Here is a 12,782-nt window from a genome sequence, read left to right on the forward strand (position 1 = left end):
TTTCCAGGACTTTGTGAATGTTCTAACTTGAGGCTGAGATCTGGATTTATTTTTGACAGTCTCAAGTTATCTGTTGCATCTAGCAGCAGTGCGAGGTATTTTAGAAATTGCATTTAACTTACCAGATAAGGGGAAGAAAAATCTTAAATTTTGATCTATGTTCAGTTGGCCAAAAATCACAGATCATTATTGTTTAATGCAGACTATAACATAAAATGTAACGTTGAAAACAACTCTGCCTTTACAAACTCTCCCTTATTCTTCCAGTAACAATGATGGAGTTGATCCCAGGTAAGTCTTCCCCTGGGAGTATTATGAGTTCTGTTTTACAGCTTAGACCCAAGTCTGTAGTATTGCTCAGACCTAACTCCCTTTGTCATTAAGGAAGCCCTCCTGGAGGGAGGAATGAGGTGTCAGACCCAGTGGAAGCATGGTGAGCAAAGTAATTGCTGGAGTGAATTTTAACCTCGGTGTTACATATAGTTTGATTTTGTATATTCAGCTACTCTCATTTGAAACATTCACATTTAAATTCTGGACATGGAAAAATATGCAAAATATGAAACCCTACAGAGCAACCAAACTTGGAAAATAGTTTATATGCTGTTCTTCATACCTAACAAAATTGAAGGAATTAAGGTACCTGACTCATAAGAATGGACCATGAACACAATTAAGTATTTCACCAATCAGAAATGGACAGCAGATATTTAATTTGCGAGAAGCCAGCTAATACTTGCATTTGCAGAAAAACTTAGTAAACTGAATAATTTCTGGGGCAAATAAGGGCAAATAACTGCATCTTAGAAAATCTTTTAAATTAGAATTTCCAGTTCAGATATTTAGATTATGCTATTAAAAAACCCCAAACACTAGAACTACCAATAATTTGTAAAATTCAAATTACATTAATTTTACCTAGTTCTGCCTAAATCAAGAAAATACATGTTATACTTTTATGTTACCAAGTTAAGAGAAATACAGGCGTGTCTACAAGAAGTTCATATAGAGCTTTTTAAATTAGTGATATGGAGCACTTGCAGCTTTCTCAGCCTGATGACATACAGCAGAACATCTCAAAAAGTTAAAATTTTTTCAGTGGCAGACTGAAATCTAAGCAGGCAATGCTTCATCCAGATAAAATTGAAACGGTGTGGGTGGGACATATATGTACCAAACAGATGAGGCTGCAAAAATTATACAGCCAGTCCTAACTGAGGGCATATGCTCACCAGCTGTTATGTAAATCTGCAATTAATGTAGTTTAATAGATCCTCAGGTGCTATCTAATAATCATACACCAGAAATGATCAAATCTGCTTTCCCATCTGCATTAGATCACGATGTCAGGAAAAAAAACCCTCCTGATGAGCATCTCACTGAGAATAACAAGAACTTTGTCACTATGGGACAAAAAGTACAGTGGGAAATATAAGTGACTGGAATTTTCATAATTTTAATCATAAAGATGTTTATTCAGGGAATACAGAATATCAATGGTTGCTTTTCTGTTTGGAGGTATACCTCAGTATCTCCATACCAGTTTTACCAAGTATGACCTTCCATGTAAGCCCAGAGTTATTCCCACCCAAGTTATAAGATGTTGGACAGATACTCTGGCTCCTGCTCATATGAAAATTGGCAACTAAATCAACAGAATGTGTGTGTGAAAAAATGCATCACATTAGCAAAAATTCATTAGATTTTCACGTTTATAGAAGCCACAGCCACACTCTAAGATTCAACAAAATTAATGTTCCATAATATTTTCAATTCAGATAGAAAATGTGTGATAATTAATGTTCAGCCAAAATGCCATATAGTAAGTCAAAAAGATTTGCTCTTCCATGTACAATTTTAATCACAGTGACTGCAAGCCCACCTTCAATATATCTATCTTCCAAAAAAAGAAAAGGAAGGAGTTTCTAGCTATTGTGATAAATCCTGGCAACCTATCATGATAACAAAATTGCAAATTTACTTACCAAAAATGAGCTTGAAATTAAGTTAATGCACTTCAATCTATGTAACATTTTTCTGAAACATAAATTCAATACAGGGACAGCAAAATATATCGTAGAAAATGTGGCTTAAAATGCTACATGATTTTAGAGCTAGTTGCAAGTCTATCCAATGAAATACATATTAAAGGGAAAACAGGAAAGATTTAAACTGTGACCAGATTGAAGAAATGAAATAAGGTAGCCAAACAAAAGACAACGTAGAGTTACCAATATTTTTTCAGCATAATTTTATAAGAGCAACAATGTTGTAGGCCTTGATATGAAAATCAGATGTTTAATTTAAGAAAAATATCACAGCAATTAAAATCAGTAGGAGTCCTCTATTAGTATAAACATGTCATCTTGAATAATATTTCTTTCTCTAGTAGACAGTAGTGAGGTTAACACAGTAGAAAGTTAATGAGAGCTCCACATTGTATTCAACCTCTGGCCAACATAGCATTTTGCTTGCCAGAATTTACAAAGGACTCACTGGCAAACACCACTGGTAAATCACAACGTGTGTTAGTGTAAAAGCAAGCATGACAGCAGAGCAGAAAAGGTAACAAATAATTCAGCATAGAAAAGAAACAGAGGCTTACCGATAACATAGGCTAGCAACAACGCCAGCGTAACTGTAATGGCAGTAGCACTCAAAGCAGTGCACTTCCAGTTGCAACACCTGTAAGGTTTGTTAAAAGTGAAGGCAGGTCTAGAAAATGTACTTCTAGGAAGAGGCCTAGGAGGTGGAGAGTAAACAGTATTGGATGTTAAAGGGTAGTTCTGACTGGCTGCACTGAAGATAGCTGAAGACCCCGATCCATGTTTAAATAGGAAATGCCTACGAAAAGAAGACAAAGAACCACATTGTAAAAACCAGTTTGCACTGTAAGAAGTGAAAGGAACTATTAAGCATTGCATGATAAATATTGCATGCAGCGTATGGAAAATATAAAAGACAGGAGAAGGTATATTTGAACATCCTCTGTCCTAGAAGTTTGTTTCAGAAGTTCACTGAAAAAACACAAACGCATCCTAACATCCCGCCCAGGATGTCCGAGCAGCACGGAGGACTTGGCTTTTGGCAGCACTGTGCCCAGGGCTCCTCCAGGACCCGCAGCCCTGTGCACCTCGTCAAGGCTGTGAGCGATAGGGGGACTTTGGCCAGCAGCACCCACCCTGCCCACAAACACAGCCAGGGGTGTTCGTCTCACCAGGAGGACACAAAACATGCAATGCCACCACCTCTTTGAGTATTTGTTTTTACTGCAGAATCTCTCCAGAGAACAGTGATTCAAAAAAAAAAAAAAAAAAAAAAAGGAGACTACTTAGTAGAATAGTAGAAAATCAAAGCTAAATTTGAAGGATTTTAGTTAATGTATAGGCAAGTACAATTTCTTTAGTATTCTTAATTGAGCTATTTTGTGAGCAGTTTTTCTTCAAATATTTTTGCTTACTATGGTGACTCTCATCATACCAAGAAAGAATTCATTTGGGGAGCTATTTCAGCATGGGCTGGAGAACTGATTGACTTCAAGAAAAAATAGCGAACATCTCCATTAGCACAAAAATAAGGCACAGAACGTGCCTTGCAGTACAGGCACTGGTGGAGAAACACAGAGTAGTTAACTGTAGGAAGATGGATGATAGTTAGGACTGACAAGTGCTCCCCAAGAGGATTAGGGAAAAATATTTAACTTTAAACAATAATTTACGACATCGTGTGCTCAGAAATTGTGGCAGAAAGAGACACATCCAGGACTGATCACACCAAATATTCTTTTGAAAACCAGTATTTTTTTGGCTCCTCTTTCTTTTATGTAAGTGGTCAAACTTCTTGAGCATGCTCTTTTCTGACAGATGTGCATCTAGGTCTCCTGCTGTCTAGATCTAAGCCTCTCTGGGAGCCTGTTAGCTCACTTCTCTGCCTCAACCCATGAGGTCAGAGGTGAGAAGTGAAGGGGCAGAGGCTCTACACAGCTGGTAAGAACAAGGACTGCCCTGGCCATAGAGCTGCCACAGGAGTATTGCTTCCGCCTGAATCTCCCCAGCCTTTCTGTTTAACCAAGGAGCTCTGACTCAGAAAGGCATTTCCTAGAGAACAGAATTCAGCTCCTTGCAGCTTTGCTGTGGAAGCGAGACGCTGCTGTGAAACGGCGACCCATTTGCAGGTCAGGTGCTTTGAGCTGAGCCCTGTTCTTGCGAGCTCCAGGCTGAGTAAGAGCATCTGGGGCTGCTGCTGCTGGTTCCTGTACAACCCATATCCCCATTCCTCCATCAGCAGAGGAACGTGGAGGTGCTCTGTGGTCCTGGGCAAGCACCACCATGCCATGTGTGCTGGGGCTGCCAGGAAACATATGTGGATCAATCAATCCACGCTGGTCGAATTTCTCTGCTGCATTCACAGTGGGATGTACACAGGATCAAACACTTAAGAGTATGAAACGTGATTACACTGTGACATTTGACTTTAAGAATATTGTAAATACATGTTCCTGGAAAGGTAATTGCCAAAAAGGTGTAATGAGTATGATATTATGTATTTCCATTAGAATATTTTAAAAGAAAGGTTACGGTTCTCCAAAATGCCAGATTATAGAAAATAAAAAGGTATTACAGGGCAGTTTTATCTTTTAAAAGGCCTTTTATTCAGGCAGTTGCATAAAAAAGAAAGTAAACGAGAACAGTGGTAAGCTTGCTGTTCACAGTGCCTACATATCAGGATTGTTCTGATGAACCACGAGAAGGAAATTTTGCGTTACCTGTGCTGAGTATACTAGTTATTCCTGCTTCATACTTCTTGCACAAGGAAACAGCATTCAGCCAAAAAAAAGAGGACAACTGCACTTGGCTGAGTACAGCACCCTGCAGTTATATTAGGCTCATTCTAATTTCCTCTCCTTTTTCTATAGCTGTAGTTACATATATCATGACCCTTATTTAATAGATGGCAATGCTCTGAACAAAGTAATGTTACCTATAACCATTTGAGTTCAAAAATGCTAAATTCAAATACAGGAACATAATAAACTCCAGTGAAATACCCTGTCTACAGGACTGTATAATTCTGTTTCACTCCTATCAGGCCATCAGAATACAGTTGGCTATTTTGGTTTCAATGCTTCATTGTCACACATGAAGGCTTTTGCAAGTACATGAGGTCTTTTTAGTCAGCAGTTACAAAATATGTAGTCACTTAGACGTTCAGTAGAAAAGAACATCACAGCAAAATTCCTACTGATATTTGAGGGAGCAGACTCATCATATAAAGTAGAAAATGTATTATTATGCATATACATATAAAATATATATACGTATATACATACACAAATGCACACACATACAGATTAAAAAAATCATATATTAAACAGTCAATAGTTCTTTAATTGCCTTCTGAAGACGTAATGTAAAAATCCCTACTTATTTGATAATTTTTCCTTTAATTTTTTTTTGAAATTACTTTAATATGGTCTGATATTGGCAGCACTGATTGTCCTTTATGGTGCATAGCTGAAAGGTATGAGAGTAAAGGCAAGGAAATGCTGAACTGAAAGTTACCAAGTTATTATTAAGGCTCTAATAGACTTGCAATCAATAGCCAGGAATATTTTCATTCTCTTGCACAAGGATTTATAAATGTGGCTTCATAGCCTGATGGTAAAATACTACGGTGCAGATGGATTACTTTAATAGCAGAGGAGTACAAACAAGCTGGATCCAGCTCATACCCTTGTAGATAGATGACTACGCTGACACAGAGGAGAATTTACACTGCTCAAACGTGTTCTAATAAAACTAAGATTATGGTGCAATGCTACACTGATAGTGAGCTACCAGTGAAATAATGTTGAGAAAATGTTAAAAATCACAGTTGTTTATGCATTTCATTTTTTTTCTAGGGGAGAGTATATCGAGTACCCAAAGACATTTCTATAGAATTTGAAAAACACTAGTGGCACAAAGACAAATTTCCAAAGCTAGACTACGACTATGTTCTCATAAACACAGACGACTACTCATCTGTCTAAGCACACCACTGTTCCCAAAGGACATTAGGACACGCTAAACTGTTGCTATCAATTCTATAGAATCAGGCTCTCTAAAGAGGAAAATAATAAAAATCGCAGTTCAAAAGTTTATATGTGACTGATATGTGCTTTAATACTCGATCTAAGAGAAAAGCTAAGGCTTTTTTTTTAAACTGAAATACAAAAGAATCATAGAATTTTTAAGAATGATTGATAAGACTATTCATTTTAAGTGAGGAAGTTCTAAAATATTCACAAAAACATCAAAACCATTCATAAAGATGAAGACAATATTCTTTTAAAAAGAGAAGTACAAGACATAATCTGCAAAGCATCTGTTCATGAAATAAAAAGTCACTTTTTACACCGATAATTCCAAGACATTAAAATATTCAAGGCTCAGTAATAATTTCACCATCTAAAAAACACAGTTGGAAAATACTAATTCTTTTTAAAAGTAACCACAATGTCTATCTACCTATCTGTCCATTTGTTCATCTTGACAAAAATTCCAAACTTTGAACTCTTTCAAAAGCAAAACTGACAGAAAGGAAAAAACTCTCCCAGACTCATGAAAATCATCAACTTGATCTGGAACCAAAGCCTTAATGAGCTGCTTGCAAACTTGGGTCATGCTCCCTAAGACACTACAGCAGCCATCCAGCCCCCTGTGCAGAAGAGGCATCGACTGATCAATAGCGAGGTGTAAATCTGCTACGTTGACATGCCCAGTAGAGAGATAGGGACCAAGGGAAGGGAGCTGCTGGGTAGTTCAGGTGACATAAGGCATGAAATCAGACCTCTTAGTCCCGCTGATCACAGAATAGCTTGCTTTCTGTAAAGATGAATGTTCATGGGGCTCATCTAAGTGCTCTTTTTCAGCAATAAGAGGAATGGCATATAACTCCAAGAGTGAAACTCATAGAAAAATGATGAATTCTCATCTAGGAGAAGGTGAGAGAATGGGAGTTCATTTCTTTCTTTACATCCTTCTCTATCTGGATGTTTTGTTATATACTTCTGGCTTCTTCTCTGGAGTGGTAATGCAAGTCCTGTAAAAGCTACACATGAAGCAGCATCCCAAACGAATTTACGTAAATAAATAATTCTATTACAGAAACTAGATTAACCCCACACAGAATTCCTTAATTAAATTCTGAGAAAATATTTTGATATCCCAGCACTGTAGTAATGTCCCTCAGCTTTGTCGAGGGCTTGATACCGCTTCTCTAAGTTCTATGCATTTGCCCTGTGCCTGGCACCTGTAGGCCTAGAAATCCACTTTCATTTGTACCTACAACACGTTTTCCTTCATTTTCATTAAAAGTTACAGATGTGTAAGAGGAAAAATGAAGAACAAAATAAGATTTGAAAAGCAATCCACTGCAGGAGTTAGGAAAAACACAAATGCCAGAAATCTTGCAATACCAAAAAATTAGTCTGCATTTCTCCTGGGTAAACCAAGTAGATACACATTTGTACCTGTATCACATTAAAGAAATAGTTACTAAAGCATAGTAAATTACTACTTAGCTAAGTGATAGGAAAGCTAAGAAGCCTCCAGTTTGATCATGTAAATTTTTCAACTTCTTTTCAAACAGTTCTGTAACTGTGTGTGTGTATATATATTTAACTGTATCTCTATATCAATGCTTAAGTAGGCAATTGAAATAAAATTTGATTTAGATGTCAAAAGAAGTGCAAAGGGATTTTTTCAGAGGCATAGCTGTTGAAACATAAGAACAACTCTGATTTTTGTGAAATCCAGAAAATATGTAAAGATGGCAGCCAAAAGGGATTTGGAACTGAAACAGTTGTCCTACTTGGGCAAATATCAAACAAGCCCACTGTTAGCTGACTCTTCTAAAACAGTTAATACTTCCTGTGACACTGGCAAGAAGCAGAAACTTGCTCTTTACTGATTTTTTATCTATTCTATTACATACAAGAAATGGGAGAGGGAGAAAAAAAAAACACAAAAAACACATGAACATCTAAACTTAGATAATAATCAGATAGTAATAGTTAGTAATCAGATAATTAGATAATAGACATCTGTTTATAAACTATTCCTTTACCTCCCATACTCAGCAAACCATTTAGCATAAAAACAAGGCAGCTATGCTAAGGGAAAACAACACAACTATTTGGCAAAAGAAGATATATGAACCATACTGTCTTCTTTAAAATCTACCCAGCAAAACTGTATGGAAATTATAAGACATGACTTATAATTATAGTTAAAATCAGACCCATAATTTTATCTGGTGCAATGCTATGCCCTGTTTTATCCTTCTGCTTACAAGAACCGTAGGAAAAACAAAGTTCAAGTGTGAAAGAAGAGGGAAATGGCCGTGAACAATATTTATCTAACTTATTTTATCATTCTATTTTTATGTGTATAATTGAAATACATTTAAATCCCACCAGGGCATTGTATTTGGGAATACAACCGCTTTGTTAAAATTTCCTCTTTTGAGCAGGACTTGTCTTTTGAATCATTCACATAGAGTTGTTTCCCTTTATTCATTCTTAGTTACTTTACATAGTGTTTGAAAACCTAGCCCCGTGACTCTGGACATGAAAGGATGTACAGAGAACCTGTATCCCTTACTTAGTACTTCAGTACAGCGCAACAACAGTGACACGATGATGACTCACTGGTCTGTCGTTGCTGTAGGCAAGCTAAGTCTGCTAACCAGGTGACTAAAGCTCCTGGCAGAAATCTGGAACAATAATTCTATAAATACAGGATGGTGCCAAAATCAATCAAGAACAGCTTCTAATATGGAACAGTTGTCTAAAGTACAATTGTCTTCTGGTTTCATTGACTGTTTAATAAAAAAAGATAAAAACTACCACACTGAAGGCAGAAGTCACTCTTGTATAGATCAGTATGTGCTGTATTAGTATGATACACTTTGACGCTGCTACATTAATCTAGTATTTTTAAAAAATGCTTTTCTGTGCCTTAGGACTTTCCTTTTCACTACAATTCAAGTGACCTCTGAGTGAAACTGATCTAAATACACAGATGTTAGTGGGGCAAGGAAGGAATAAGGGAGCTCGTGGTTTCATCTATATTTTCAGTAGTATATTAATTTTTGTCTTGGAAAATCAAAATAGTACTTACAGTAATATTTACATAGTTTCTATAAAGAATAGTATGTAATATTTGCAGAATACTGTAAAACCATGAAACAAGAAAGAAAAATTACTAATATTGTGATTTTTTTGCTTATATTCTGTGTTTAGAAGCATGGCTTAAAACAGATAAATAAACATGAGATAACTAAAGTAGACAGAGTTGCCCATAGTTCTCTTTGCCATGAATTTCATCCTGTGGGTATTCATGCATATTCCAACTGAATTTATTACCAGAATTTGAGTCTATGTCCAAATACCTGCACTCCCATGCACATGGTCAAAAGCCAAGGTGTAAAGCGGCAAATGCCACTCACTCAACAAATTTTACTGGATGACAGGAGCATATTTCCTATGGAAAATACTATCTAGTCATCCAAAACAGATTTCCTAGAAATAGCTATCCAGGGAACAGATACACATTTTCAGGCAATAACATTTCACATATACTTTTTTATCTTAAAAATAAAAAGATAAGGTACTCTGCAGATCTATGACCCTTTCTACTACTGTAGTCTCTGTTTTCCAAATCAGCCTAGACCTGTTGTATTAATATGTAATTATTTTTCTCTTTCCAAATTTATACTCATTCTCTTTCAGTTTTTGTAAATGAAAATACTGGTCTTTACAGAAAGCTAACAGGCCTGCTTGCTTATTGCTGGCCATAAAATAGCAATATGTCTTTACTTTTATTTATTACTTTCTATACTATTCCATTACTCAAAATAATGAGCAAAGACTATCTGCAGCATTATGACCCAGCTTACTATAGGGCTGCACAAAGACATTTATACATACGAAAACATTTATACATACAAATACTATCACACTGTTCCAGGGAAAGCCAAACCAGAGCTTTTCCCAAAGAAAAGTAACAGTTATACACGAACAATTTAAGTCGCCACATTGGCCAAAGTGACTGGATCTCAAATTATTCAAAAGAAGGACCCTCAAGTACCATAGCTGCCGACATTAAAATTGTAATTCATTGTAGCTGACAAATGCTTACATTTTTATTTCCATACAGGATGGTATCTTTCCTGCATTATTAAAGTTAAGGTCATATTTACAGCTTTTATTTTAAGTTCATTGTCATATTTACCGTTTTCAATTCATCTTTTACAGTTCAGAAGTCTTAATTTATTTTTTATTTTTTTCTGTGTAGTGGAAACACATGGGACTTGGACTGGATTTAAGCCCCTTGCCACATGTTTGTTTTTTAATATGATCAGCTTCTTTACAGGCTGGATTTATTGTTTAATTAGGTAGAAAATGACAAAATACAAGAGAAATGTCAAAACAGCAAATACTGAACAAGACTGTTGGAAGGAAGGAACATAAATGAAGCTACCCCTGCATTTATATTTTTGGAATAACCACAAGTGTGGTTATTTAACACAGGAGAAGGCTCCATTTACAAACAAGTTCCTAATGAATTGCATTGCTCAAATAGTAATTGTCTCCTTGCTTGGTGGTTTATGATCATCAACACCTGTGTGCCTCGGGATCTATAAAAGCCATTCTGTTTGCTATGGAAACCTTGAACTGGGAAAAAAAGGAAGGCACAAAAGTGCTTTCTGTATCTCTGCACTGGGGTAAGATTCACAGGATGCTCAAATAAGAGTGCAAGGAGAAAGAATAAATCTTCAAGAGCTCATTCTCAACTGCTTTTGTGCATGCACATTTATATATATGTATTTTCTGTGATTATTTCTGCTTTTAGCACTACTTCAGCTTAAATGGAGAGTCAATATGCACAGGTTTTTGTAGTTTGAAAGCCCATCAATGTTCATTTTGAAGGGCACAAATAATTATGAGCTTGATTAAAAAAGAACAAGGGAAAACCATACTACTGAATGTATCTCTTGCTAAGTGATAGTTGCTAAGATCTCCCCGGTTCTAAAAAGTATCATAAACAAGATAGTATTTTTAGGAAAACAGAAACCCAGAGCCTTAAATAGGCACCTTAAATAACTATATAATACAAAAAGGAAGGACCTCATCTATATGAGGAGCTAAATACACTTCTTAACTCCAAAACTGTCTAAGTCTTTAAGTATTTAAAGACATAATCAAACTTTAGGGCTCTGAAATATTGCTGAAGAGTAACTAAAAATCACAACTGCCTTGAACCCCAAATACTTCTCCTATTAATCTAGTTTTAGTACTTCAAAGTTTTATAGAAATTAATGATAATTGAATCTCAGGTTCATGGTCTGGTACCTTACTGTCCCTTTAGAGGAGCTATTACCATGGTGATAAGATTGCTTAAATTAAGCTGTCTTCTTCACAGTATTTGGCTCATCGCCAGTGCATTGAAGGGAGATTTCAGTCCATTCAGCACAGCATTAACCTTACTGCCAACACTGCTAAATGGGTTAGGGGAACTAGAAAGAAATTTGATTTAAAAAAGGAAGGATAAAGCAAATATGTAAAACACTGAAGCACAAAACAGGACTAAAAATGAACATATTGATATAAAATCAACATGAGGGAAATTTTGATATTTAGAAAGAAAAAATAAAAGATCTAATGGTTGGGTGATCTAAATGCAAAACTTAACTTTCCTCAAAATAAGCACATCCAATGGTTTATCCATGAGGGGACTGTAACATACCGTAAGGAGCATCAGGAGTAATGCCAGATAATAATCCATATTTGATGTTATATTTTTTTTTCCTAATTTGGGAATTAGATTTAAGTGAAAACAAACAAATAGCAAGCACCAGAGTAAACAAATGCAAAAATGCGAGATATATGGAAACAAGCACTAACTAACAGGGCACGGAGAAAATGAAAAACACTCCTTTGAATTGTCAGGATTTAATACATACTGCATAAAATGCAGTAAGCTACGTTCAGATGGGGCTGTCAGAGATAATGACAATGTATTACACTGTAAATCATAAGATTTGAAACATTAGAGCAAAGTATCTATGAAACCTGAAAAAACAATTATTTTAGTGGAAATAGAGAGAATAAGCAATAGGTTGGGAGTACTTTATTCTGGGGGCGTAGAAAAAAATCAATTTATGTAAGAGCCCAATAGCATTATCCTAAAAAAGAGAATTGATGTTTCCTGTGTTTTTATGTAGTGCGAGAGATCCTTGCAGTCTTTTTCCAGCCATACTTACAAATTAGTTTTCTGTGTGACACAATGAAATTACTGCATTCTCATAAGTCATTTTAATAATGAATAAGTTGTTTTCAAAACTGCGTGCATGGATACAGACAGAGCCTGCATCTGCATTTGTGGGCACGTTGCAGCGCCCAAGGCTTCAGCACAGTCAGCCGGCAGCATGAGCTGGGACATATCCTGCAGATCCAGTTTTTCTCCAATTTCTAGAGGTACTCTACGACTTGTATTCTGAAGTTTTAAGGTGTTCCTAATTCCTGTGTTCATTTAGGTTGTTTACAATCACCACCAGGCCGAGAACTGGCCTTGGCAATGACAGAGCTCAAGACTGGGCTTGGCTTTACCAAAGGCTTGTGTGAACTCGAACAAGCCATTGCCACTTTCCAAGTCGGTGTCCTCAGTGAACAGTTGGGCCAGAAAGTCGAGTCCTGACATGACTGGTTTGTGGATCAGTCCATGCATATAACACCT

General features: G+C 36.3%; 1 protein-coding gene across 1 annotated transcript in view; it reads right to left on the reverse strand.

Annotated features, from left to right (window-relative positions):
- The window catches only part of TENM1 (teneurin transmembrane protein 1), a 325,742-nt gene that overhangs the window by 138,480 nt on the left and 174,480 nt on the right, over window positions 1-12,782 (reverse strand). Inside the window, exon 8 of the mRNA XM_035541547.1 lies at window positions 2,606-2,844. Coding sequence (XP_035397440.1) covers window positions 2,606-2,844 — 239 coding nt within the window. The remainder of the gene's footprint in view (window positions 1-2,605; window positions 2,845-12,782) is intronic.

This window comes from Cygnus atratus, chromosome 13 (assembly GCF_013377495.2).
Source record: "Cygnus atratus isolate AKBS03 ecotype Queensland, Australia chromosome 13, CAtr_DNAZoo_HiC_assembly, whole genome shotgun sequence".
NCBI lineage: Eukaryota > Metazoa > Chordata > Aves > Anseriformes > Anatidae > Cygnus > Cygnus atratus.